The 27,701-nt window shown below is 39.7% G+C and overlaps 3 protein-coding genes across 3 annotated transcripts in view; 1 reads left to right on the top strand and 2 right to left on the bottom strand.

The window, feature by feature from the left end:
- Positions 1 to 23,016, bottom strand: part of LOC119646422 — a 145,329-nt gene extending 122,313 nt beyond the window's left edge. Inside the window, exons 1-2 of the mRNA XM_038046867.1 lie at positions 22,946 to 23,016; positions 1,106 to 1,110 (exon numbers count right to left, since the gene is read on the bottom strand). Coding sequence (XP_037902795.1) covers positions 1,106 to 1,110; positions 22,946 to 23,000 — 60 coding nt within the window. The 5' untranslated portion in view covers positions 23,001 to 23,016. The remainder of the gene's footprint in view (positions 1 to 1,105; positions 1,111 to 22,945) is intronic.
- On the top strand, positions 11,614 to 12,564 carry LOC119646423. The gene is made up of 2 exons (XM_038046868.1): positions 11,614 to 12,104; positions 12,162 to 12,564. The coding sequence occupies exons 1-2, from the start codon at positions 11,744 to 11,746 to the stop codon at positions 12,338 to 12,340; spliced, it is 540 nt and encodes a 179-aa protein (XP_037902796.1). The 5' UTR covers positions 11,614 to 11,743; the 3' UTR covers positions 12,341 to 12,564.
- A 569-nt stretch (positions 23,017 to 23,585) lies between the features above and the next one.
- Positions 23,586 to 27,701, bottom strand: part of LOC119646139 — a 63,624-nt gene continuing 59,508 nt past the window's right edge. The window contains exons 3-4 of the mRNA XM_038046496.1: positions 23,912 to 24,089; positions 23,586 to 23,855 (exon numbers count right to left, since the gene is read on the bottom strand). Of these exons, the coding sequence (XP_037902424.1) occupies positions 23,704 to 23,855; positions 23,912 to 24,089 (330 nt within the window). The 3' untranslated portion in view covers positions 23,586 to 23,703. The remainder of the gene's footprint in view (positions 23,856 to 23,911; positions 24,090 to 27,701) is intronic.

Here is a 27,701-nt window from a genome sequence, read left to right as displayed (position 1 = left end):
TTAGAAGGCCGCTCTACCTGTCTTGTACTCTAGCTCGTAGTTGTATTCCTCTAGGATGGCTTTCCATCTTTTCATCTTACTGTTAGTGTTCTTATTGCTAAGAGCATAGGTAAGTGGTTGATGGTCAGTGTATATTTTAATCTTTCGAGAACCATAAAGGTAGCTTCGCAATGAGGTCAGTGCCCATATAATGGCAAGCATCTCTTTCTCATTGGTAGCATAGTTTTCTTCGGTGTTTGTTAATGTTCTGGAAAGGAAGACGATGGGTTTTTTATCCTGAGAGAGTACTGCACCAATGGCGTAGTCAGAAGCGTCTGTTGTTAAATGAAATTCCTTTTCAAAATTCGGATGAGTCAGTACTACTTCTTTAGACACAAGACAATTTTTTAGATTATTAAAAGCATTTAAGGCTTTCGAGTCGAGGTGAACGATTTTGTTTTTGGATTGATTTTTAGACACTCGTCCGTCTACCCCTCTTAAAAGAGACGTTAGGGGTTTTGCAATTTTTGCATAATCCTGAATAAAACGTCGATAATATCCTGACATTCCTAAAAATGATCGAAGATCTTTCAATGTTTTAGGTACTGCCATATTCGCAATTGCCTGGACCTTTTGAGGGTTAGTTTTGATACCATCCTTACTTACTACGAATCCTAAGAATTCTATGTCCGTTTTCATAAATTCGCATTTATCCGACTGGATTTTCATGTTGGAGGCTTCTAAGGTTTTCAACACTTTTTCAAGATTACTAAAGTGTTCTTCCTCGTTTCTTCCAAAGATGATAATGTCATCAATGTAAACGTAACAGCACACCCCTATGTGCTCTCGGAGAATATCATCGAGGGTTCTCTGAAAAATGGACGGAGCATTCTTCAACCCAAACGGAAGACGGGTAAACTCGAATTTACCGTTGTTAATGGAAAAAGCCGTTTTTGGTATGTTGCGCTCCTTGAGTGGGATTTGGTGGAATCCACTCTTCAGGTCGATTATAGAGAAAAATTTGTTTTTGCCCAAATTCGCTAAAATTTCACTTATTTCGGGAATGGGGTATCTCTCTGAGATAGTAACCGTGTTGAGCTTGCGATAATCTATTACCATTCGATACTTTTTCTCACCGGATGCGTCTTGCTTTTTAGGAACGATCCAAACTGGTGAATTATAAGCGGATTTGGAGGGTCTTATTATTCCATCTTTGAGAAGCTTGTTTACTTCTTTCTCAACTTCTCCTTTCAAGGCCATTGGGTAGGGATATGACCTGGAGTATACAGGGTCGTCGGTCTTCGTACGTATCTCTCCCTTTACTGTGCTAGTATACGTTAACTTTTCGTCGGGTTCTGTGAGTAGTTTCGAGCAATTCTTAAGGATTAACTTTAACCTACTCGATTGCTCCTGGCTTAGATGTGTTGTTCTGATGTTAATGCTGTTAACAGTCTCTGAGATATGCTGTTTCAAAGGAATGTGTAAGTTAGGGTGAAGTGTCATATAGTTTTCGTCTGTGTGAATGATAGCTTTCATTTGTTTAAGGGTGTCGTTACCAATTATACCATCGAATGAAATCAAACTTGGAAGGATAAAAAATTGAATTTTCGTTGCATCAGGGCCAAATAAGTTTACAAATGCATGATGCGTAATTTCGATGCTACCTCCTACGGAGTTAGCGTAGAAAGCTCTGTTGTTTGGTATATGGTTTCGGATGTGTCTAGGCTGTATATAATTTTTGTTAGACCCTGTGTCCACAAGAAATCTGAGACGCTCTCCACTTCGTACTACATGCTCGAAATATGGGAGTGAAGAGCGTGTTAATCTAAAAAATAGATATCGTCCAGCTGTTCGGATTGGTCGATACTTGGTTCGTCACTAGTGTCCACATAGTCAGTTAGGGTCTGGTCATAATTAAGGTCCTCTTGGTTCATGTCTTGTTCGTATTGTTCCTCTGTAACATCATTGGTTTCATCAGGTTCTGTGTAGTACACTCTTTGTATCTTAGGTGGAGGGTGATGCCTCTGGGAGGCTTGTTGGGGACGTTTTGGTAGCCAACGTTGGTTTTGGGGTCTATTGGCATAATTTATGGCGTGAGACCTGATGGATTGGTCAACATCCATAGGTACTGATCCTCGTGGTGGTCGAGGAGGAGGTAACTTATTTTGGGGAGCCTCATGTTGGGGTTGTTGGTAACCTTGTGAGTAGAATCGTGGTCTCTGTGGCACTTGAGGATTATGGACCAATTGTGGATGAAAATCGCGCCTAGGGGCTGGTATTGGTGCCTGTCTAGAAGGAATAGACATCATTCTACGTGGTGGAACAAGAGGTGGAGTATTATGGAGCACCTTCCGTGGATTGGTGCTGGAATTATTCGCGTATTGGGCACGATAATCCATGTTTTGAAGTTTGAAACACAAATGTAAGGCCTGCGGTAGGTCTGCCGGTTCGCGAATGCTAAGCAACCGTGGCAAATCACCTTTTAGTCCTCTGATAAACGTATCAAGTGCTTTTTCGCGGTACGATTGAGTCATGATATTCATCGCGTCCTGACTCATTTCAATCGACCCTAATTTGTTAAGTATAAGAGATAGGTGATTATACACTTCTTGATAGAATTGGGAAACGGTATTCGCACCTTGGACTAAGGTTGTCATCTGGTACTCTAAGGTACCAAGATCTCTTTTATCCGCGTAATGCAGATTTAAACATTTGGAGATTTTAGTCCAATTCAGAGGGGTATTGTACGATTCTAATGCTATATCTGCGTTACCTACAATTTTGTTTCTTATAACCGATAGTATACCGTAATATTTCGGCGTGCCTCTTAGATGGTCATAAATATGAAGGATTCTATCAACGCTCTTTCGCCATGAGCTGAATTCACCTGGTTCCCCAGAAAATGTCCTCAAGCTCTTAACGACGTCAGGAATTCTATCCATTTCGGACAGATTCTCATTATTACTGATATTAACTGGTACGTCTACTTCATCTCCAATGTCAGATGCGGGATTCAATAATGCACTAAACATTTGTCTCCCTTGAGTACGGAGAGTTTCCTCAACTACTCGGGAAATAGTTTGGAGCAGTTCGTAGTTCGGAGCATTATTAGACTCATTATGATTGCCATTAACCGGTGGTTCTAAAGTGGGCAAAGCATCAGCAAGGCCATCGAGATTTAATCGCGGTGGTTGAATCAAATTATGAGGATTCGACATTTTTGAATAACTAAAAGATCACCTTTCCCGATAAATTCAAAAAGATTGCAGATATTCACTATTCACTTCCTGAATTCAATCACTTTTAATTATTTCACTTCTGATTATGTCAATTCAAACGATTCGCTTTTCGAGTATTTTTCTTTTGAATTAAAATAAATTAAATATTTTTGTATATAAAAGACAATTTAGTGACAATAATGCAATAGCTTTAATAAATGAATATAAGGTAAAACAAAACATACAATTCTTAATTGAACCTTTAAAACTTTGAATTTATTCTAATTGAATCTGGTTAGCTTTTTTAGAGAAATCAATTTGGCGTAATTTTACAATAATAATTTGTAATTACTTACATTAAGAACGCTCTTGCTTTCATATCGGATGAAATTTTGTTTTGTTCGAATTTTATGGTGAACTGCTTCGGATCCTTAATCAGCGATTGTCCTTTTTGCCTCCTTTGGTTATTCAAAGGCTACTTGGGGCTAAATCAGGAAAAACACGCGTGCTTCGAAATTTTGGTTAATTCCGGTTTTATCTTTTCCACTCCGAAACTTTTCATTCGCGTTTACACGAAAACGATTACTTGGTTATCGCGTATCGTTTTAAAATTCGCGGAAACTTTGCGATAATGTAAGGAAGTTACTAGAGATTCTAAGGATAAGACTTATCAAAAAAATCACACGTGCGAAACGGTCCCTGCTCGGGCGCCAGTTAATAAAAATATCGGGTAGTTATATTAAAAAAAAAACAATTTATTACTTCATGCCTGTTTGGCATTCTAATTACAACTAACTACAATTTTTTGAAATATAAAAGAAATTAATATGATTTTGCCTAATGTGCAATCATGCGATTTCATCGATTGCACCGATGACCCCAATAGTTGCAGACGTCGCTTTTGGATGTGGTGCTGACACAGGTGTGTTTGCGCGTGCAGCATTTCCGTTCGGGTTAACTTATACACCCTTTTTTGGGCAATGCTTGTGCACTAGAGAATTTTCTCTTTTTCTCGCAGTGTTTTGTTTGTAGGGCGGCAGTGCAATTAGTTTTCACTAATATCAGCCTTCGGACCGGGGTTTTCTTTTATAACATATGAATATGGCTTTTTTATATAAGCTTCCATATTTCAAAGCATGCAAAAGGTGCCAATTTCAGTTTTCGAAGCCTTTTTCATCAGCAAGAACTCGAATTTCTACCGAAAGTAAGGCGTACCCTGTTTGAACATTTCCTTTCCTCAATCACTTGTAGCATTAAAAGCTTTGTCAGCCAATTGATTCATCACCAAATCATTGTGGTCGAGAGATATTTATGGCCGTTAGCTCACCTCCATTTTAGTTTTGTATTCCAGGTTTCCTTCATATAAGAATATCTGTAAATGCCCCAGAGATTTTTGAATACCTGCTCATGCATAACTTCTGACTGCAAGATTCCGGTCCAAGTTAAGGAGCATAATTATTGTACAGTTCAATGCACGAACGAAGATTCTTGATATAGTGCAGTCATTACACGCAGATCATTGTGATATAAATGCCAAGGTGTGCTCCGACATCTGATAAAGAGACTTCTTGGCGACCATAACGTTAATGGTAAAAGTTTTGTGGGTCGTACATTGTTCAAGCACATAACTTGCCATAAGGAAAATGGCGTTTCAACTGATTGACACTGTATGAGCAATTCACCACTTTGCAATCAGGAGTAGATTTAGGAGTAGTCTTCTGGATGCGCATAACAAGAAAGGCACTGACATGAGCCTTGAAAGGTATTACCATCTGATGATCGCTTTTGTCCGCTTGCTTGTTGCGTCCGTCATTTCTCACAAAGCTGAAGAGCTGCGACCCCCAAGTTCAAAATCGACCGCTTATATGATCTAGCTGTCGCTCCACAGTGATCGAGCTATTTTGCTGATCCGATGCAGATACACTGAGTAACCAGTTTCAGAATATTGATGAGCATATGCTCTTTTCTCGGGTGCTATGCAGGTCCTCGTCCATGTCCCGAAGGAACGTCACAAGACCTGGCTGATTGCGAAATTGTAAAAGCGGATTGATAAACGGAAGGCTCTATTGATTGCTGATATTGATGGCGTCTGAATTACGATACCGTGCGAAATCCCAGAAAGTTCCGCGTAGTATACGTCGTGACAAAGGGAAATTTGTTATTGCGCTGATCAGGGAAGCAGACCATTCGGCAGATCGCAATGATTTTAAAAGTGCATATCACATCACACGAAAGAACGGTTTTGAATCCTTAACATTCAAAGCTTTTATCGTTTACGTTGTTTACCAGGCTGGTGTCCCTTAGAGACGTCTTTTTTACTTTTGGGAGTGTGGAGGTATGCTTCAGTGATCAGATCATCATTTTTAAGGTTTTGTGTAAAACAAAACCTTATTAAAATCGATTCAATGTCTGTCTGTCTGTCACACGCATTTTTCTCCAAAACGACTAAACCGATCCGAACGAAATTTGGTAGACAGATGGGAACTATGAAATCCCACGTATACAGCGAGTGGCATAAATTTAGGTGGAGTTTAAAGGGGGGCTCGCCATACATGCAAAAGGAGGATTCAACAATTTTTTTCACCGGATATAGTTGTGTAGGGTATCAAATGAAAGGTATCGATTCGTACTTTCCGAAACTGACTAGTTTTGGCATAGGTTGCAAAGTGCGTGAGTAAGGAGTCAAAATGTGCGCACTTGAAGTGAGACAGGGCTCATTTTCGGAAACTACCCAACCTAAAAATCCGAAAAAAAATCAGGGTGGTGCGCCTAGATGAAATCTAGGCCTCACAATATGTCCCATTCCAATATCTGCTCAAATAAACTTACTAATAGTATACTACTACTTTTTAGAAATTTACTGAAAAACCCCCCTTAAATTCATCCTAGCACTTCCGAATTTTGTACCAGCATAGGGGACAATATTTCGTATATATATATTTCATGGAAATCAGGCAATTAACGCCAAAGTTGTAGCAGTTCAAACTTAGCAATTTCGCGCGAGTTTACTGCTTCCAAAGCCATGCAAATCAGATGCTGACGTCATAATTACCCGGAATAATTGACATTCGCGTGAAATATTAAAGTCACATTTATGAAGAATTTATTTATCTGCAGCCCTTTTTAAGGTTTTGTGTAAAACACTTATGTGAAATCTAATCTTCGAGGTATCTGCTCAAAACATTTACTAATAGTATATTATCAACTTTTAGAAATAGACTAAAAAACTCCCCTTAAGTTACTCCCAAGTGTACTAAATTTTGCACCGACCGAGAGGACAGCCTTGTGCATACACATGCCAGGTTTCATGAAAATCCAACTATTAGTGGGAAAGTTATAGCAGTTCAAACTTATCAATTTCGTGCTAATTAACAGCATTCTAAGCCATACAAATAAGATGCTGACGTCATAATTAACGAGAATAATTGAAATTCGAGTGAAATATTAAAATTCCATTTAAGAAGAATCTAATTCTCCCTAGCCCTTTTTAGGGTTTTGTTTGTAAAACAAAACCTTATTAAAATCGGTATACTGTCTGCCTGTCTGTCCGTCACACGCATTTTTCTCGGAGACGGTTATAGCGATTGACACCAAATTTGGTACAAAGGTGGGAACTGTAAACTCTCACGCATATAGTGAGTTACATCCTTTTACGACGAATTTAAGGGGGGGTCCCCATACATGCAAAGGGAGGGTGTACATTTTTTTTCATCAAATATAGTCATGTGGGGTATCAAATTAAAGGTATCGATTAGTACTTTTCGAAGCCGGTCTTAGTTTTGACATTTGTTGAAAAAGTGGGAGGTGCGGGGGGTTCAAAGTGGTCTTTTTTTTAACGAACCCATTCTCAGAAACCACCCAACCGAAAAATCTAAAAAAAATCAGGGGTTGTGTGTAAGGTGCCTAGGCTTTGAAATACCCTCCATACCGATACCTGTTCAAATAAAGTTAATAATAGTACATTACTATAATTTTTAGTAATTGACAGGAAAACCCCCCTTAAGTTCACTCTAGAATCACAAAATTTTGCAACGATATAGGCTACAGCATAGAGCATGATCCTGCCAAATTTGGTGAAAATCGCACTATTACTAACAAAGTAATACTAGGTCAAAGCTGTCGCTTCTCTGCAAATTCGAGACTATGAATGTCAATATCACTTGAAAGTGGCTATTTTCACAAAATATGCATATTTTACGTGCTACATGCTAATGAGACAAATGCACAGCCAAATCCCTTTATAAAAGAAATACACAAAACCTTTCATACCTGAAGCGTCTAGCTTCCGGTTTTCCGACTTGTTTATATTTGATGTTGGTTAAATGGTTTTCATTGGCTAATAATATTAAACTGAGAGCGTGAAGCGTATGAGGTTGACCATTATCAACATAGGGCTTTCCATCAAATGATTTATTTAAATCGCTTTCTAGAAAATAGAGAGCAATGGAATTTTTAGCTATATTACACGGAGCTGTCGTGCACTCGTCGCTCCTCACATCTTTTTCTTTTTCTTCAGCCTTCAGTTCACAAGCGGGGTCGGCTCGTGATGATCGGTTTCGTCATTTTATTTTATCAAATGCCTGATCAGGATGTAATCGCGAGACCTTTAAATCCCCATCCAGCGTATCAAGCCACCATTGTTTTGGCCGGCTTTTTGATTGCTTACCATTGCTTTCGATGTTCTGATCAATACTGGTTGTTGATTCTCGTTAGCGTGAATTACGTGACCACACCATCGAAAACGCCTCTCTTGTAGTTTTTCCACGATCGATGCAAACCCATATCGATCGCGGATATTCTCATTTCAGACGTAATCAAAACGTGTCATGCCACCAGTGCAATGCAACATCTTCGTCCCCATTACCGCAAGACGCCGTTCATTACCCTTTATAGTCGGCCAACACTCAGAACTATAGAGAGTGACAGACGGACGACATTGCAGTAAATTTTAGATTTGGGACGTGCGCTGATACGTCGATCACAAAGAACACCAGTTGGGGAATGCCACTTCATCCAGATTGCATTAATGCGTGAAACAATTTCATTCCCAGTTCTCCATTGGCTGATAGCCTTGACTCGAGATTTTTAAATCGCTTAGTTCTGGGAATGGCAGTAACCTGCTCTTCGAGATATTTAAATCGCTCAATTCTGGCAAAGGCAGTAACCTGCCCAGAACTGAACGATTTCAATATCTCGGGTCAATGCTATAAGCCAATGGAGAACTACGATATGCTCCTCACATAGGGAAACACAAAACCTTTTATACCTGAAGCGTCAAGCTTCCGGTTTCCCGACTTGTTTAGTAATATTTAGTAACATTTTTAACAATAACAGTAAGATAGTAAGATTCTACTATACGAAGTAATATATTTTTTGTTTACTAAATACTGCGCAATAATATTAAGCCATTTAGAAATTTAACTTTAAAAAAACGTTAAATTTCATTTGCTGCTAGTGTTATAAGGGTTTTTTTCTTGTAGAGAGTAACCTACAACTTTTTAAAAAAAAGCAATTATAGGGATATTAATAGTATATTAATTTTCATTTAATTTGGGACCCTTATAAAAATTAGGATTATAGTAGGTACTGCAAAATCACCTAAAGTCACTGTCCGGGGTCCCTCGAGGACAACCTTGGCATGTTAAGGGTTAACCGTATCGTATCCGGTGAAATTTCGCCTCTTGTGGATCAAATGGCTAGTCACCGTAACATGCGGATACGGACAGTTGCTCCAAACAGAAGAGATATCATCTCAGTCACCAAAGCACTGAAATTCAGTAAAGCCGCCGGTCATGACGGTCTCCCCACAGAGATATTTATCGCTACACCTACAGTTATTGCAGATCTGCTACTTCTAGTCGTACGGAATTCCTGGGAGTTTGAGATCTTTCCCAAAGAGTGGAAGATGGGGATCATCGTTAAGATTTGAAGAGCGGAACCTTTCTATATGCAACAAATGGAGAGGTATCTGCCTGCCCTTTGCCGTCGCAAAGATAATTGTCGAAATAATCCTGAAACGTATCAAAAAATACTTCGGATAATTTTCCCTCTGGATCCGGCTAAGGTCTAGATAGCTCAGTGCTTAAAGCGCTAGGTATTTCGCATCGTAACTTAAGGTCGAATGCTAGTCAAGTCAGCTATGAATGAGCATCTGGGTCAGATAAGGGTAATAATCACAGGCGAGGGCAATGTTGACGACGACTACCTTGACCTTGACCAAATCCAGGGTCATTTGACCAAGGTTCAAGAAGTAAGGAAAGCAAGCAGACTGAAAAATAGCGAGAAAACCAAAGTTTTCAGTCTGACAGGTCACCGTACTCTCCCCCTGGAACCGCACTGGATATCACTCGACGCTGTAATAGCCCTGAATCCGCTTTCGTTACCCTGTCTAAACTACCCCTACTACTACTCAAAACCTTCCGAACAGGTCAATTCCAACTCCATTCACCTGCTTTCTTTTATAGGTATAGATGAAGCCTAGTCGGAATGTCCGTCCTCGTCAATTATAACTAAAAACATAAATACAGCAAATCGGAAACCGTAAGCTTGGTTTTTCAGATATGACAAGTTTTGTTATACGACGATTCCCTTTGTATGATACATAGCATTGTGTATATAATTTAATATATCAGATTGTCTTAAGGTACAGCAGATTCATGCAAATGAGACAACTTTGACCTACTATAACTTTGCTATTAATGTGATTACCGTCAAATCATCATCAACGGCGCAACAACCGATATCCGGGCTAGGTCTGCATTAATAAGGAACTCCAGACATCCCGGTTTTGCGCCGAGGTCCACCAATTCGATATCCCCAAAAGCTGTCTGGCGTCCTGGCCTACGCCATCGCTCCATCTTAGGCAGGGTTTGACTCGTCTTCTTTTTCTACCATAGATATTGCCCTTATAGACTTTCCGGGGTCGATCATCCTCATTCATACAGATTAAGTGATCCGCCCACCGTAACCTATTGAGCCGGATTTTATCCACAACCGGACGGTCATGGTATCGCTCATAGATTTCGTCGTTATGTAGGCTACGGAATCGTCCATCCTCAAGAAGGGGCCAAAAATTCTTCGAAGTATTCTTCTCTCGAACGCGGCCAAGTTTTTATAAGCTGAAATAGGCTCTGTTGGCTGATAACAACCATGCGCGCATTTCATCATCATAGCTGTTATCGGTTGTGATTTTCGACCCTGGATAGGAGAAATTATCAACGGTCTCAAAGTTGTATTCTCCTATATTTATTCTTCCCGTTTGACCAGTGCGGTTTGATGTTGTTGGTTGGCTGGTTTTCGGTGCTGACGTTGCCACCATATACTTTGCCTTGCCTTCATTGATGTGTAGCCTAAGATCTCGCGCCGCCTGCTCGATCTGGATGAAGGCAGTTTGTACGTCTCAGATGGTTCTTCCCATGATGTCGATATCGTCAACATAGGCCAGTAGTTGGGTGAACTTAAAGAGGATCGTACCTATTGCATTTACCTCAGCATCACGGATCACTTTTTCAAGGGCCAAGTTAAAGAGGGCGCATGATAGGGCACCCCCTTGTCGTAGACCGTTGTTGATGTCGAATGGTCTTGAGAGTGATCCTGCTGCTTTTATCTGGCCTCGCACATTGGTCAGGGTCAGCTTAGTCAGTCTTATTAATTTCGTCAGGATACCGAATTCTCTCATAGCCGCGTACAGTTTTACCCTGGCTATGCTAGCATAGGCGGCTTTAAAGTCGATGAATAGGTGGTGGAACTGTTGTCCATATTCCAACAGTTTTTCCATCGCTTGCCGCAAAGAGAAAATCTGATCTCTTGCTGATTTGCCTAGAGTGAAGCCTCTTTGGTATGGTTTTTAGACAAAATCTCAGAAACTACGGAATAGAACATTCTCACACTAAAGTTATTGGTTTCTAGATCGATTTACATTTTTTGGATAAGTAGCTTCAGAATATTCTAAATGCTTTTCTGTTTTTTTTTCCAGCAAAGTAAATGCTGAGCGCACAAGAAAACAATCTAAAGCTGAAGATGACCGCTACAATTTAAAAATATTCCTAGATCCTAATATTTCGAGCAAAGATTCAAATGGTATTGAGGGCGAAGAATCTTCGTCATCTTCATCCGAGGAAACAGATTCGGAACAAGTTAGTGAGTCAGAGGTATGTAATATAGAAATCGGTTTTCTGTGTTATCTCATTAATATTGTATTTCACCATCCATAGCCTCAGAATATGTTTGTGTTAATCGCGATTTCATTTCGCAAATATCGCACTCGCTATACGTATTTTTTACTCTATTCTAATACCTAGATTTAATCTGACGAACGAGTCTACTTAAAAGTAAATTTCCAGACTGGAGACGTACAGAAGCGCTTGGAGCAGGAATTAAAGGACTCGAAGCTAAAACCTGTTGATCAATCGCAACGCTTTCAACCTTCAGCATCTGCACGACGAGCCCAGTTCCAAGCTAGTCGAGGTACCGTCGGAAATCCAGCTTTTTCAGTAGTTAGTGCCTTGTCTTTGACGGTGGAGCGACGGACTCCGCTAGTGCGTGCTATGTCCGCACCTATAAGGCCACACGACGAAAATAGCAAAGCCACCCTAGCTAATAAGCGGAAAATTCGACGGAGAAAGATCTCCGGCCGCCCAACATCAAGCACTTTCAGTCAAATTAGTGAAAATGGTGTAGTCGAAAGTAAAACCCCAGAGAGCGTAGACACCTCCGCCGAACAGTCCAAGGCGAAAGGGGGCAAGAAATCAATCGCACGTACTCGACCGACTTTGGGGTGTGACGTCGTCACGTTGGTGTCCCTAATTAGTTCCGAGGGTAGTGACTCCGAAAAGGAGGAATCCCTTATTGCGATTGATTCAAGCCGGCTGAAGCGCCCACCTCTGTTAAGAAAGTCCGGCAAATCTGGTAAGTAAACCCGCATTTCGTAAGGCTTTGATAATTAACCCTATTAAACGCTTGAAGTCTCGTTCCAGGAGCATGACATTAATAATTTTAGCAATACAGCGAAGGAGTTTCCTCATATGATACGCCGGGGATCTGTTGCACCTCTCGCAGCAAGGATACGAGCGAATAGGCCACCAACCGCACCACCTGGCTCCATTTTTGTACACGGATTTGAAGCAAGGTGCTCAACGTTATGATTTTTAAGTGTTTTAAAAAATCCACTCGTTACGGTTAGAACGGAGATATGAGAACAGTGGAAGAAATATTTGCAGTTCAAGTCGAGCCCATAAACCAATTTTCTAGATTTTATCTACAAAAAAGGCATCCTTTTTTGGCAGAAAACGTATTTCATTTTGCAAATGGAAGACATATTTCGGTGACCTATTGTTCTTTTTATCAGTATTGGTCTCCTAATAGAAAAGAAAACGGCTAGTTACCAAAATATGTTACTCTCCTGTCTAAAAGAGAAAGGCTAACATCAAGACTTCAAATACATACCTCATTTGCAAAATAAAACACAATTTTATTCGAAAACAGAAAAAGCTCTCTATTTTTCTTTTAAATAAATTACCCTAAAATGTTCCTCCTCTCCTTGAAGGAGAAATGGCAAACCGGCATTTCCTCGCTGATTTGCGGTTTGCAGATGATCCCGCCTTGTATTAGCTTATTATACACTGTCATCATAATCCTTCTGACAGACTCCCCGCCTTATTTCCAATCTTTATTAATAATATATGACTACGTTTCAATTTTGTGTCACTGTTACTAATTTTTAAGCCTTTTGTGTAAAACAAAACCTTATTCAAATCGGTTTACTGTCTGTCTGCCACACGTTTTTTTTTCTCGGAGACAGTTACAGCGATCGACACCAAATTTGGTGGAAAGGTGGGAACTGTCAACGCTCACGCATACAGCGAGTTACATCCTTTTACGTCGAATTTAAGGGAGGTCCCAACACATGAAAAAGGGGAGGGGGGTAAATTTTTTTCGCAAATATAGTCGTGTGGGATATCAGATGAAAGGTCTCGGTTAGTACTTTCCGAAGCCGGTGTTAGTTTTGACATTTGTTGAAAACAGTGGGGAGTGCGGCGGGTCGAAAGTGATCATCTCCTTAACGGACCCATTCTCAAAAACTAAAATCAACAGACTGCCACTATATGGTGCCTATGCTCCGAAATACCCTCCATGCCGATATCCTTTCAAATAAAGTTAATAATAGTATATTACTATAGTTTTTAGTAATTGAGTGCAAGGTCCCCGTAAGTTCATCCTAGAAATACCAAATTTCGCAGCAATGTAGGCTATAACATAATTCTACAAAGTTTGGTGAAAATCGCAGTATCACTGACAAAGTTGTAATAGGTCAAATTTGCCGCTTCTTTGCAAATTCAAGATTATGCATATATTATGTAGTAGGTGCTAATCGGGCAAACACATATTCAAATTTCTTTACATAAGAAATTCATCCAGCTTCCGGTTTCATATTTCACTTGGGGGAAAACTTTGAGACTTGCATGTAGTTCTCATTCAACCTCATTTCCTAAAGCCTCAGAATGACTCACGCTTGAAAAGGTTCGAATCCCGTTCAGTGCGAATCCGATATGTTGGTGGCCTGCGAATCTTCCAAAAATGTATTCTATTCTACTCTATTGCCACCCAGTGTGAAGTTTCTTGTGCATCTTGGACATTATCTCCATCAAAACCGTGCAAATATTTATGTCCTTATGAATGTTCCGAGTTGGTTTTTCTCAATGGATATGTTAAATGAGCAGGTAAAACTACTACTTATAAAGTAGTTTTCCAACGCGTAATGGAAGTGTTTGGGGAAAGATGTCATTGTCTATTGAAGTCCTCAACATCCTCCGGACAAGACAGCAAACCGAACGTTACCGTTGACACAACGGAATATCTGCGACAGAATACAGAATACTCCCCTTCAAATGACGCAACCAAGGCGGGTGCGTTTTTTCTTCCGCTTATGGGGTTCAGATTCCCAGGTTTACTGTATAAATGGAAGTAGCAACTCTGCAGAAAATGCAGATGATACGATGAATAGTTCCCCGGAGAGACGAAATGCTGATACGCAAAATAACTTCAGAGCTTACTATTGGCCGAAACTACTGATTTGGAATATTTAAAACACTGTTCTGAACAGGTCCCCGCCAATCGCAGCGACTATATTAGATAGATATAAGATTAATTGGTACAATGGAGAAACTAAGTTGACACTTTTAAAAAGTGAAACCGTTCAGATTCAGACAGAAGCTGTTGGGTGGGTTGTTATTTTTTACAAAAGTGAGCTTAGAAAAAAAAAATACTCATTCATTTCGCTAAGTTTCGCCGGCATCGTAAGAGGTGCTCACGCCTTCTGCTCCTTTTGTGTCTAGATCGCATAGTGATTAGAGCAGTAGGCTGCCGTAATGGAAGGTCGAGGTTCAAACCTCAGTGGTGATAGCGAGATTTATACCCTGACTAGAAGTCCGATATCAGTCGACTCAACTTTGAGTGAGTACTTGAGTCAAATTCGGATAATAATCACGGACGAGCGCAATGCTGATCGTATTGTCCCCTAATGTAATGTTACGGTTTAGAATGAGCAGAACCAATTATTATTATTATCAAAGGTCGTACTTGTTTCTTTTTATTACAATCAATTCTTATGATTTTCTCTTTCACGCAGTGAACCCAAAATGTCTATTCCGAGGAGAACTGCCAGTAAAGAAGATCTAACGACAATCACCTCCACTCAGGGAAGCTCGAAGGAAAATGTTTCAGAAAATAACAACACTACGAATGATACTCAGTACCCGGAATATGTCCGATCACTAAAGGAACGCGAATGCTGGAAACTTTTCCAGAAGATGATGAACAAGGGTGTAACCATTTCTTATGATACCATTTTAAGAGGAATGCTAACACCAACGGAACTTCGCCTTATACAGAAGCAGAAAGAGCTGGAAGAAGCGCGAAAAAACAAGGAACTGGAGGAGGTTGGGGAGAGAAAGTAAAGATACTTGTGAAAATAATACTACGTAACTAGTGATATGCTTTACGCTTTTTCTTCAATGAGTAGTTATTATTTTTTTTTAATTTATTATATTATTCATAAATATGTAAATCTGTTGACCATGTGATAAGTTTATTCTGGAGAAAATATTGAATGAGCGTTGTAACAATAGAGGTTGCGTTTTATTTCCTAGATGAACACCCAAAACGTATTTCCAAATGATGAACACATCGAAAATATACGAGTAGTTAATGTATTGTCATCCTAAACAAACAAACATTGGACATTGCCTTTTAGTAAGTGTATGTATGTACGCATTTGAAGAACACGGCCATCTCAAAACGCAAATATGTACATACGCATCTGAACATTACCACTTTACTTGGCAAGCAAACCCATCCATACATACCGATGTTCACGCAAGAAAATATCGCCTTCTATTACGAATGTATATACATATATTGCCGTTCATACCATCCATATTCTCTTTTAACCATACACGGAACTGTTTTACAAAAGAATATCTATCCAAAGCTAGCAAATTTACAACTTGTCAGAATACTTTCATCATATTCCCTTTCGTTTATGGGGCTTTCAATACGTATGACTTTCCACTTTAATTTGATGCTGACTTTACGTGATCTCTCGGCGTGCAATAAAATCATATGAAAATGACAACTTTGATCTACTATAACTAATAAAAGGCTACAACGGTATTAGCTAGTGTTAATTGTGAACAAAGCAAATCATCATTGTTCATATAAACTATTATTCCATCTGGGTCTAGACTTAACTAGAATACCCCATGAGATGGGGATTGCGCAACATCCCAGCTGACTCTATGGCACCGTATGCAGCTAGCGATGAGTGATACTTGAGCTCAAATTCCACCGAATACCGAGTATTCTTTCTGTATGCTAACATTTTCAAAAAATTGCAAAATAAAAATATATAATGTTATCGAGAAAAAAGGAATTAACTCTGGCGCCGGACTAACCGCAATTGAATATAGCCTCGAGCAACTGCACTAGTCCACCCAGAATGAATTTATGAAAGGGTTTACAACCGGGAAGCAAGAAGACTATATACAGCAGATTTAACTCCCGGCGCATTTTTTGAACTTTTATGGGGGCGAAAAATCTTGATGGGAGTTGCGCCACCAAAATACCGCGCATAAGGGCTCGTGCTAGTGCCGAGTGTGATATAGTGCATTGGTGTGCGCGCACATAGGTTGCGAGCATATGGCTGCGAGTTGTTGCGACCACGTGTCCAATACCTGTCATAATAATAGATATTGCGCAGCGTTTTATGGCTTCCCACATCCTAACTGGAACCAAAGGCTTCATCAAATATTCATTCCGGAACAATGGACCTTAATGGAATCACTGGACGAATGATGCTTCAAAATGTCCCTATAGGAAGCTTGATATGAACAAACGCGCGCATCATTCTCGGCAATTATTCATGTTTACTCTCACAGGAAGTGAAGAAGGAATAAATAGATGCATTCAAGATCGACTTTAAAGCTGCCTATAACAGCATAACCATGATAAAATTCTACGCGGCCATGAAGGAATTTGGTATCCCGACGAAATTAATAACACTGACTAGGCTGACCTTGACCAATGTGCGAGGTCAGATAAAAGCAGCAGGATTACTCTCGAGAGCATTCAACATCAACAACGGTCTAAGATAAGGGGATGCCCTAGCATGCGTGCTTTCTAATCTAGCCGTGGAGAAAGTGATTCGCGATGGAGATGTCAACCCAAGAGGCACCATCCGCTTCAGATGTATCCAACTACTGGCCTACGCTGACGATATTGACATTATGGGAAGAGCGACCCGAGATGTACACTCTACCTTCATCCAGATCGAGCAGGCGGCGCGAGATCTCGGGCACATAAATGAAGGCAAGACGAAGAACATAGTAGCAATGTCAGCACCAGAAGCCAACCAACCAACAACCTCGAATCACACTGGTCAAACGAGAAGAATAAAGATAAGAGACTACAACTTTGAGACCGTTGATAATTTCTCCTATCTAGGATCGGTGTTGTGCCGTTGATGATGATGACTCAAGATCAATCTTTCGGATGAATTTGTTTCTTGCTGGGATAGAGTGGGAAAGCCACACAAGAAAACCATCGAGGTGACATTACCACAACCCATTACATTAATCACATGGGTCACCAGTCACTTACCTACCTCTTCGCTACCCGCAAGGTACACAATAAGGTCCCACACCGCTTTGCCGCTGGATTTGCTCCTCTTGCATATAGTCTTCTTGCTGAGAAGGGCTCTACATCGAACAAAGAAAATCAACTCCAAAAAAAAACCTGACACCAATCAGTACATTACCGTCGATAATATGAATGAATGCAGATGCACATAAAAAGCAGCCCCATGACAAGATTCACACTAGCATCGATAGACACATTATTGTTACAAAAAGTAAACGTAATCCAAAATCAAAACAAGTCGGAACACCGGAAGCTCGTGCTTCGGGTATAAAGTTTTTGTGTTCATCTTATATAAGAAATTTCAACGCACATTTTTCCATCCGCATATAGCTACAAATCCAACATCTTCTTTTATATTTTCCCAAACTACAAGGCATGCGTACATGACTGTAATCATAGATATTATCCTCACCCTACACATACAAACTGCCTATTTCCGAATATTGTACATATATATGCACGTATATAATTTGTTCGTACCTATATTTCCGATTTACTTCGTGCGCAAAAGCGTACATACGTACATATAGTACGTATTAAATACGGCTGGTTTAATGTACAAATATATCTATTTGAATTAGACACCACCCGGAAACTTCATTATCACGTATGTTCTATATATGTACGTACATACCCATATGTCAGTTTGGACTAATTGGTATTCATATACAAATGCGAAAAAACTAAAACAAACTAATTCTTTACGACCCCACTGACTATGATGACGTCACATTCATTCACAAAAACTGGCAGTTTCACCCCCTATAGCTTTGTTAATAATAGTTGAATTTTCTTCGAACTTGACCAAATTGTGCATTATGTTATTCCTTACACCCATGCCAAATTTTTGTACTTTTGGGATGGACATAAGGGAGGTTGCTGGGGAAATTTTCAAAAAGTGGAAATATACTATTATTAATTTTATTTGTGCAGATATCGGAACGGGAGGCCTAGATTTCACAGGGATGCATCACTGATTTTTATCAGATTTTTCGGTTGAATAGATTCTGAGAACGAGACCTGGTCCACTTTTTGATGTTCATATTTTAAGTCCTCACTCCCCTATGTTTCACCCGATCTCAAATACAGAACCAGTTTCGAAAATTAATTGAGGGCTTTCATTTGATACCCCACATGACCACATTTTATGAAAAAAAAAATGTGCACCCTCCATTTACATGTATGAGGAGCCCCCCCTTAATCTTAACATCAGATGGCACAAAATTAAGCTGTATGTAAAGGGCACAACAGATCACCCGCTTTCACCAATCGGTCTAGCCATTTCCGAATAAATCGGGTGTGGCAAACACACAGGCAGACAGACGTACGGGCAGACATCTACTCGATTCTAGTAAGGTTTTGTTTCACACAAAACAAGGAATCCCGGAAAGTTCTCGAAAACTGAATCGGTCACCTTTTCAAACCAAAACCGATTGAAATTACTGAATGAGACCAGCCAACAAACTGCTCACGGCTGTAAAAAACTAAAACTATCAACTCTTTATTTCTGTGACAAAAATAACAATAGACTAGTGAAACTTATTTTGCAACTTATTGTGAATAATAATTTTCATATAGCTCCTGTTACCAAAGGTAGCATCCATGAAGTGAAGATACAAATCTATAGCGCAGATCATTTTCGTAAAGTAATTTTTGCGTTCGATATTTCGAAAAAAAACCTGAGTACACTTAGTATTAAGCCTGGTGTGAATTTAGACGAAATAAAAGATGCAGCAGATTGCAGTTAAAACTATTTACAATATTGTGAATTAAAACAAAGCCTTGCAGCCTCTCCCGATTTGAATTGGAACCAACCAATTGCAAACTGAAAGCCCATGAAAATCATCCGATTTATAATCTACGTTACCTCTTCTATCGATAGATAACCGTTAAGGAATTTCGGAGAAGAATCGACCCACCCCAGTGTCAAAATTGCCGGGAGTTTGCCACACCAACCAAACTTTTGCTAGATCTGCGGCGATTTTCAATCAACTTTTAACTGCAAAACAAAGAAGAATGAAATATAGCAATTGGGGTGGATCACATACTGCTAACTATCGAGGATGCTAAGTATACGTTATAGTGAAACAAAACGATTCTAAACTGCAACCCTCCCATCACGAACATAGTTGTACCCATTGTTTAAATACCCGAAAAATAACTTCAATCCTGAGTTACATACGAGAACGAATTGAAATTAGATACTCACGAGATAGGCCTGACGGGAGGGGGTGGAAAGGGGATATTCTCCCCGGGTATGGAGTTTTCGGGGGGGCCCAGAATAGGAATTTTAGTGAAAAAGGGAATAATACGGGGCCACCATATAGAGGCAGCTTCATGATTTTTTTCAGATTTTTGGGTTGGGTAGCTTCTGCGAATGGATCCGTTAAAGAAATCATCACTTTTCTACCCCTCCCACTCCCCGCCTTTTTAACAAATCTCAAAACGGCTTCGAAAAGTACTAATTAAGACCTTTCATTTGATACCCCACATGACTATATTCAGTGAAAAATTTTTTTACACATTTTTACATGTTTGGGGACCCCCCCCCCCAATCTCAACGGAGAAGGATATCACTCACTGCATATGTGGGTGTCCACAGTTCCCACCTTCTCACCAAATTTCGTGCCAATCGGTACAGCCATCTCTGAGGAAAGTGTATCCTACACGACTATATCGGGTAGAAAATTTTTTTGAATCCCACCTTTGGATGTATGGGGAGCCCCCCTTTAAAATCCACCTAAATTTATGCCGCTGTATGCGTGGCATTTCATAGTTACCATCTGTCCACCAAATTTCGTTCGGATTGGTTTAGCCGTTTTGGAGAAAAGTGCGTGTGACAGACAGACAGACAGACAGACATTGAATCGATTTTAATAAAGTTTTCTTTTACACAAAACCTTAAAAAAGGCATTCAAGGTAGAGGAAAGAACAGTTTGATATTTGGAGAAATGGGTCGTGATAAATTGTTAGATTATTCCAAAATCGCAAAGATTTTAGAATTCCCACACGGGAATTAAAGTGTTTTGCTAGAATTGGGCGAACTATTGGTAGGATTCCAAAGACAGTGACGAATTTGTTTCCGGATCCGGAAAACTACGGGAAAAGAAAGCCACCTGGCCGACCACGAGCGATAACTTCACGTCAGGAACGTAGAATTTTGAGGGAGGCCCCTAATTCAACTCTTACTCCGAGGGAGATCAACAGACGAGTTGGCGTAAAAACGCATGTCCACAATATACAGAGGGTAATTAGAAATCCACCATTTATTAAATGCCGGCAAGTGAAACGAAAACCACCGTTAACCTCTCTTGACAAGAAGCCATATGGTATTGAGGAATTGATATGTGATTATGGCGTTATACACGTTGTAGAGTGCACGAAGTTCACATAAAATGGCAAAGTTTCACCCCTATGACTTTGTCTATAATAGTTGGATTTTCTTCAAACTTGAAACAATTGTGCACTATATTATCCCTTAGATTTCATAGAGATACTGTGATTTTTTCAGATTTTTCGGTTGGATAGGTTCGGAGAACAGGACCTGTTACACTTTTTGGGGGTCACATTTTGAGCCCCCACACGCCTACTTTTCACCCGATGTCAAATATGGAACTAGTTTCGAAAAGTACTAACTGATACCCCACATGGCCACCTTTTTTGAAAAAAAAATGTTGCACCCTCCATTCACATATATTGGGAGCCCCCCCTTAAACTTAACACAAAATTGGGCCACTTGCTGCATGTAAAGGGAACAACAGATCACACGCCCTCACCAATTTTCGTAATAATCAGTCCAGCTGTTTCCGAATAAATCGAGTGTGACAGACGGACATCGACTCGATTCTAATAAGGTTTTGTTTCACACAAAATCTTAAAAAGTAGAGACGTGTGGTATTTTCAGATGAGAAGAAATTCAATTTGGATGGTCCGGACGGCTGGTCATATTATTTCCTCCACATCCGAAACGAGGAAGTAATTTTAAGTAAGCGGCAGTATGGCTCCGTAATGATCTGGGGTGCTATCAGATTTAACAGTTGGGCCGAATTAGCGTCCATTAGGGGAAAATGAACTCTGAAAAGTACGTGCAGCTATTGGAGGAACAAATATCTGGCGGCCTGATGTCCATCGCAGTTCACCAGCATGGAGTGAATCGCAATACTGTGCCGAGTGTTATCCAAAGGTAGAGAATTGAACAGGACGGAAAGTTTTCACCACAATTCGAATGCGTCGAATTATGAAGCGGATTGTGGATACGAATTCGACGATAAGTGCTCGGGAAGTCGAATCAGTACTTGTGGAAAATCATGGACGGGAGAAAGGTGTTAATCCCAAATATACCGCTCAAACGGTTAAACACAATTCTGGTGGTGTTATGGTCTGAGGGCTCCATTGCCAGCCATCTATCTATATCGCTTGTTCAATGTACAAATATATCTATCTGAATTAGGCACTATCCCAAAGCTTCATTTACATGCGCATATAAATACATATATATGTCTCGAGTAATTGATATTGATATATAAATGATTAAAAACTTGTTATGGTATTGGCGAATTGATATGTTGTGATGACGCCATACACGTTTTAGAATACACCAAATTCACATAAAATGTAAAAGTTTCACCTTCTAGTTGGATTTCCTTCAAACTTCCCAAACTTATGCTTTATGTTATCCCTTATGCAAGGGCTGTACTTCTTGTATGAACATAAAATGTGATTGTGTGAACTTTTCGGTTGGATAGGTTCTGAGAACGAGACCTGCTACACTTTTTGGAGATCATATTTTGAGCCCTCACTTTGCTACGCTTCACCCGATGTCAAATATGAGACCAGTTTCAAAAAGTCCTAATTACACTGATTCATTTGACACCCCACATGGCCACATTTTGTGAAAAAAAAAATTGTGCAGCCTCCATTCACATGTATGGGGCGCCCCTTAACACAAAATAGCGCCGCTCATTATAGAGGAAGGGAACAAGAGATCACATGCTGTCACCAATTTTCGTGATAATCGGTTCAGTCGTTTCCGAATAAATCGGGTGTGACAGACAGACATCGATTTTAATAAGGTTTTGTTGTGGCTTCTAATGGAATGGCTTTTCAATTTTCCTATAATAATTCTGACTAGCGCTGCGCAAGTTTGTGCAGATACGCACGCTAGCCGCGTTATTGCAAAGTACAGAAAATGGGGAAAAACTCGCCACGACGTCTAAAATGACACTGCGGCGAACTTCAGGCAAAACAGGTGGAATCGAATACACATATTGAAATTGAAATAACGTAATATTCTCAATTTGGTGGTTTCACATATAATACCAAATGTACGCTTTCAAAACACAATGTTACCCAAATAAAATTTTGAGTACAGGCGTTTTATCATTACTTTTGTGAATACGACTGTGTGCGGTTAAACAAATTTCGCGCACTGTACATTTAGGATTCGCTTTAGTGTAATACTGAATTTTAAAGTCGTAGGTTGCTGTAAATTCACACAAGGGAGACAATTTTGACCTATTATAACTTTGTCAGAAAAAGTGTGATTTTTTATTTACTTTTTTTTATACAGGTGCTGATATCTGAGGGTAGATCCGTGAAAGCAATGATCATTTTCGAGCCCCGCCACTCTCCCATTTTGCAATAATTATCAGCTTCGAAAAGTATTAAGTCCTCTTTTGCAGCATCCCGTACATGCTGTCCCCCTTCCCTCTCTCCCCGGAAATTCACTGGATGTGATACAATTGCGAATCTTGATGAAAAATTCATCCACCTCTTTAGCTGCTTACCATAGGAAATGAGAAGCCTAGCATTAATGCGCATCACAGGACCATCTTTCTTGCTGCGGTATATGGTAGCGCAGTTGGTGCAATTTGTGCCAGATTCTGCTTCGGAAGGGTGGAATTATTTTTGTCACTCGTTTAGCCCCTCTCGCAACCATTAACAGAGCTCTCAGCTAAAGTTCATCGATCCGCCTTCACCTTTCCAGACAGCCAGGTTTTTTACCTCTTTTTGGGACATAGCCAACCTATTTACCTGCACTATGGTTAAAACTCATGAATATTCTCGTGTTGTTTCGTTTGCATAAGAGGAAAGAGTTCCAACTCCTGAAGGACTGTATTCAATTTCGGGGAAGGAGTGATGTCTCCTGATTCATAAATCTTTAAATAAAATGAGGAGAATCAAAGAAAAAAATTATTGACTGTATAAAAACTCTAAAATATATTTGTAGAAGGTATTCATCTACGATGGTAAATAATCTAGCGAAGAACGCGGCTCACCACTAAAAATGTATGTTTATATAATGACGCTGCAACTACGCGTTGGAGTTATCTTTCGATAAAAATAAGCCCAAAATTCCTCGAACAATCCATTCCACAATCGAATTACTTTTCACTTCTTCCTGTTCGCTTTGAACAACACTGATTGGCGCGCTGCTGTTCAGTTTACTAATTTCGTCATCGTCAACTGAAAGATTAAACATTAACAAAAGTGGTATTACGTTGATTCTTTTCGAAACATACGGAAAATATTCAATATTTTCCCTGGTTCAGATTCATAATATCCCTTCAAACGTTTGAGGACTTGTTTGAGTTGACAGCACATTGTTCCCCAACTTCCTCGTTCCAGAAGGTTACAATCTTTGTCCCAATAGAAAGGTAAGCGTTCCTCTGCTAGATAATCAATCCATCGCTCTATCATCTGAAATATATTATAATGGAAATATATAAATGTAGAAATGGGACGGACTCATCTTGTTTATGTATAAAAGTCTAAAGCTAATGAACCTCACGTTAATCACAATAGTTTTTCGAATTGTTTTAGCATCGGACCACCACCAAATCAATGAAAACTTTGTAGTTGCAATACGATTCGCACATAATTGAAATTATTTTTGAGTCTTTTGTTTCGATTTTCGACCATGTAATTTGGATTTGGTAACGTTGGAAATAACCTTTTTGTGAGTAGTCGAGCTCACTTCTTTAAGGCAGACCGAAAGTGGCTCTAGAGGATTTTAGCCCATTCTCCGCGAAGCGCCAACCTTCTTCAATATACTCCCGACAGAACAGTCTAACGGATTTGTATTAGGACAATTTGATAACCATTCGTGGAAGATTGTTTTCTGAATCATTCTTGGTTGACGCGCACTTTGTGAGATGGTGTTGAGTCTTGTTTTTTAACAATCCACGTTCTTTGATCGAAATGTTCATTTGGCCAGGTCTTTAATACCAGGCCCTAAGATAGTTTCAAGGTATATGGTCGGTTTAATTTTGATACCATGATCCAAGAATAGCTCACACCGTCACCATCGGTGTTGCATGCTTTTGGGTGGCCATCCGAGGGTGTGAATTTTCGAAAGACCTCTATGGCGAAAGATCTCTGTGATTCTAATTATTCACAAACTGCTTAATGGTGAGTGGGATGTCGCCGCGAAAAAACAAATTCAGCAACTCACCACTTTCGACTGGAAAAAGCAATTCCTTGGCTCTTTCTACTCTAAAGCTGGAACTGTAATGGGCATATTACAAGGCCAACATTTTAACGAACGTAGATTGGATATCTATCAAAACTCATTCACGCCCATAATCGTATTGACTCGTTTGAATACTTGGCATTCAAATCACTTCACAGAAACAAATTTTGAATGACATTTCCTACGGCATCTGTTTAGCATTTCCTATGCTAAATTCAGTTAATAATAATAATCGTTCGCGCAATAATCCATATTGGATCAGGGCCTTGAAATGTGTTAGAGCACTTCATTCAAGACCGTAACGGTATACTACGGGATTACAGTACCCTGTGAGAGGCAATGTTGTCAGCATTGCGCTCGCCGAGATTACTACCCTGATTTGACTCAGGTACTTATTCACAGTTGAGTCGACTGGTATCAGACATCAAATCACTATACAAATTCCACTACCACCAGTGAGATTTGCACCGTACGACAGTCTTGTGCTCTAACCACTCAGTTGTGTAGGCAACGAAAAAATCAGTTGTTACCGAATTTTCTGTTTAACAAAACTCTCGGAGGGAAACATTTCACGACGTTCTCATTGAGGGATTTCATTATTATAGTTCCGGCTTAGCTTATGTACTTTGGAAACTTCGAAGAGTTTGGTCGTCGAGACATTTTCCTTTCACTTCGATGCGAGTTTCGTTTGATTAGCATCTTCAGTTCCCGAATCATTTCTGGTGAAATTGCAGTTTTGTTCAGAACAATCACACTATTACGTTTGAAATCTATCGAGAATATATTTTTCCATACAACAATATGCGAATCGTTTGGCAAGATTGTATAAAATAAAATTAGCTGTTATGCGGCACAATTCGAGCGCACTGTCGTGAACAGTTTCAAGAATATTTCAATCTGAATTTGGTTGCAGTTCGATTGCCATACATACATACAAAGTATACCAAAATATTCGCAGACTGCTATACCTGTATTCGGAGATATTAGAACTAAGGTTAAGATCCCTAGATAGACCTGCATCTGTCGCCATGATCTTGAATCGAAGCAAGAGGCTAAGGAGTGGTGTCCACTCAAATCTTCGGCACCGAAGCGAGTTCGTGAGTAGAAATCAGCTGTTAGATGTTAGCATCAGTGTTTAAGGATGTTAATGAAATTTTGTTAGTGAATTACCTCCAAACTGGTAAAACAATTCATGAGAAAAGGCCTGACTTGCTGAGGAAAAAAGTAATTTTGCTTCAAGACAATGACCCTGCCCAAACAGCGATTAAAACCATAGCTAAAATCACGAAATTAAAGTACAAATTGCTGCAACATCAACTCTAGTTGCCAGATTTGGCTCCCTTGTTGGCTGTTCCCACACCTCAAAAAAATTCTCACGTGAATATCATTTTCATCAAATGAAGAGATAATAGCTGCCGCCAACGGGTATTTTACCATCTTCAAGAAATCCACTATAGGGGTGGGATCCTTAAATTAGAAAATCATTGGAATAAGTCTATACAAGGTTAGGGAAATTACAAAGAAAATCAAAGTCATTTATGTAACTACAAATTCACTTTATAATTTCAATTCCAGGGACTTTTTGATATACCTAGTATATATGTATACGATTGCTATTCATCCCTTGGTGGGGTATAGCGCGTCAAACCACGCCTACACGCCATCACCCCAAGGATTTCAAGAAAGGTTCGAACTTTTCCTCTACTATTATGCCTTAAGTGCTCTCGGGCCTTCATCGGCCATCTTAGGAGGGTAAGTTCCACAGCATCGTAGTCAATAATAAAACTCTCGCTCCACTTTGGAGGTAGAGGTGGGAGGCCTATGCGCGTATGTAGCAACACACAAAAGGACCACTAGTCCTGCACTAGTGGACGCATCTCAACTTGATCTTGATGTTGAGATAACTACGTTTTCGGGTTTTAGACAGCGAACGCTGTTAATTAAATGCGTCGGGCGATATTCGGTTCGTTGCCACCAATGGCAGTAAATTACGCTTCTCAGATATACAAATATATATATACAAGAAACAAGTCAAAATACCAGAAACTCAGCGCCTCAGGTATGAAAGGTTTTGTGTATTTCCTATATAAGAATATTTGCGCCCAGCCTATAATGCTTGCGTTTAATATGTCAGACTATTCACTCTAATATAACACTGGCTTTCAGTCTTCGATTGAAGCATAAGACAGATCATTTGATCCATTATAACTTTGTTAGTTATAGCGGAGTTCCCATAAAACTTGGTAGTATCATCTTCTACGTTATGATCAATAGTACCGCAAAACTTGATGATTCTAGGACAAACTTAAGGGGAGTCACCAATAAATTTCTAAAAAATATAGTGGTATGGTATTAACTTTATTTTGGTCCCTGGGCACCATATTGGGGCAGCTTCGTGACTTTTTTCAGATTTTTCGTTTTGGTAGTTTCTGAGAATGGCTCCGTGAAAGGAAAGATCACTTTCGTTCCCTCGCACTTCCCCCTGAATCTCAACCTAGGGTGATGTTACTCATTGCATGCAAATTACCGATCCTCACCTTTCCACCAAATTTCGTATCAATAGGTGTAACCATTTCTGTGGAAGCGGATGTGACAACGGACGGAAATAAACAAATATTGTCTATTACCACACACTGATGCATACATATATGTACCCATCTAAATTGATTGTGTGTCCACCTTACGCTATGTATAAAAGCATACATATGTATGTATATAGATGTAAATATATATATAAATTGAATACCGCTGGTGGTTTTTTTTTTTTTGAGTAGAATAGGTGAATGCATTTATGCGCAGAGTTGGATTTCCACAGCGGTACGTCGATGGACAACCAACTA

This window comes from Hermetia illucens, chromosome 1 (assembly GCF_905115235.1).
Source record: "Hermetia illucens chromosome 1, iHerIll2.2.curated.20191125, whole genome shotgun sequence".
Lineage (NCBI taxonomy): Eukaryota > Metazoa > Arthropoda > Insecta > Diptera > Stratiomyidae > Hermetia > Hermetia illucens.
This window is presented reverse-complemented; position numbering and strand designations above follow the sequence as displayed.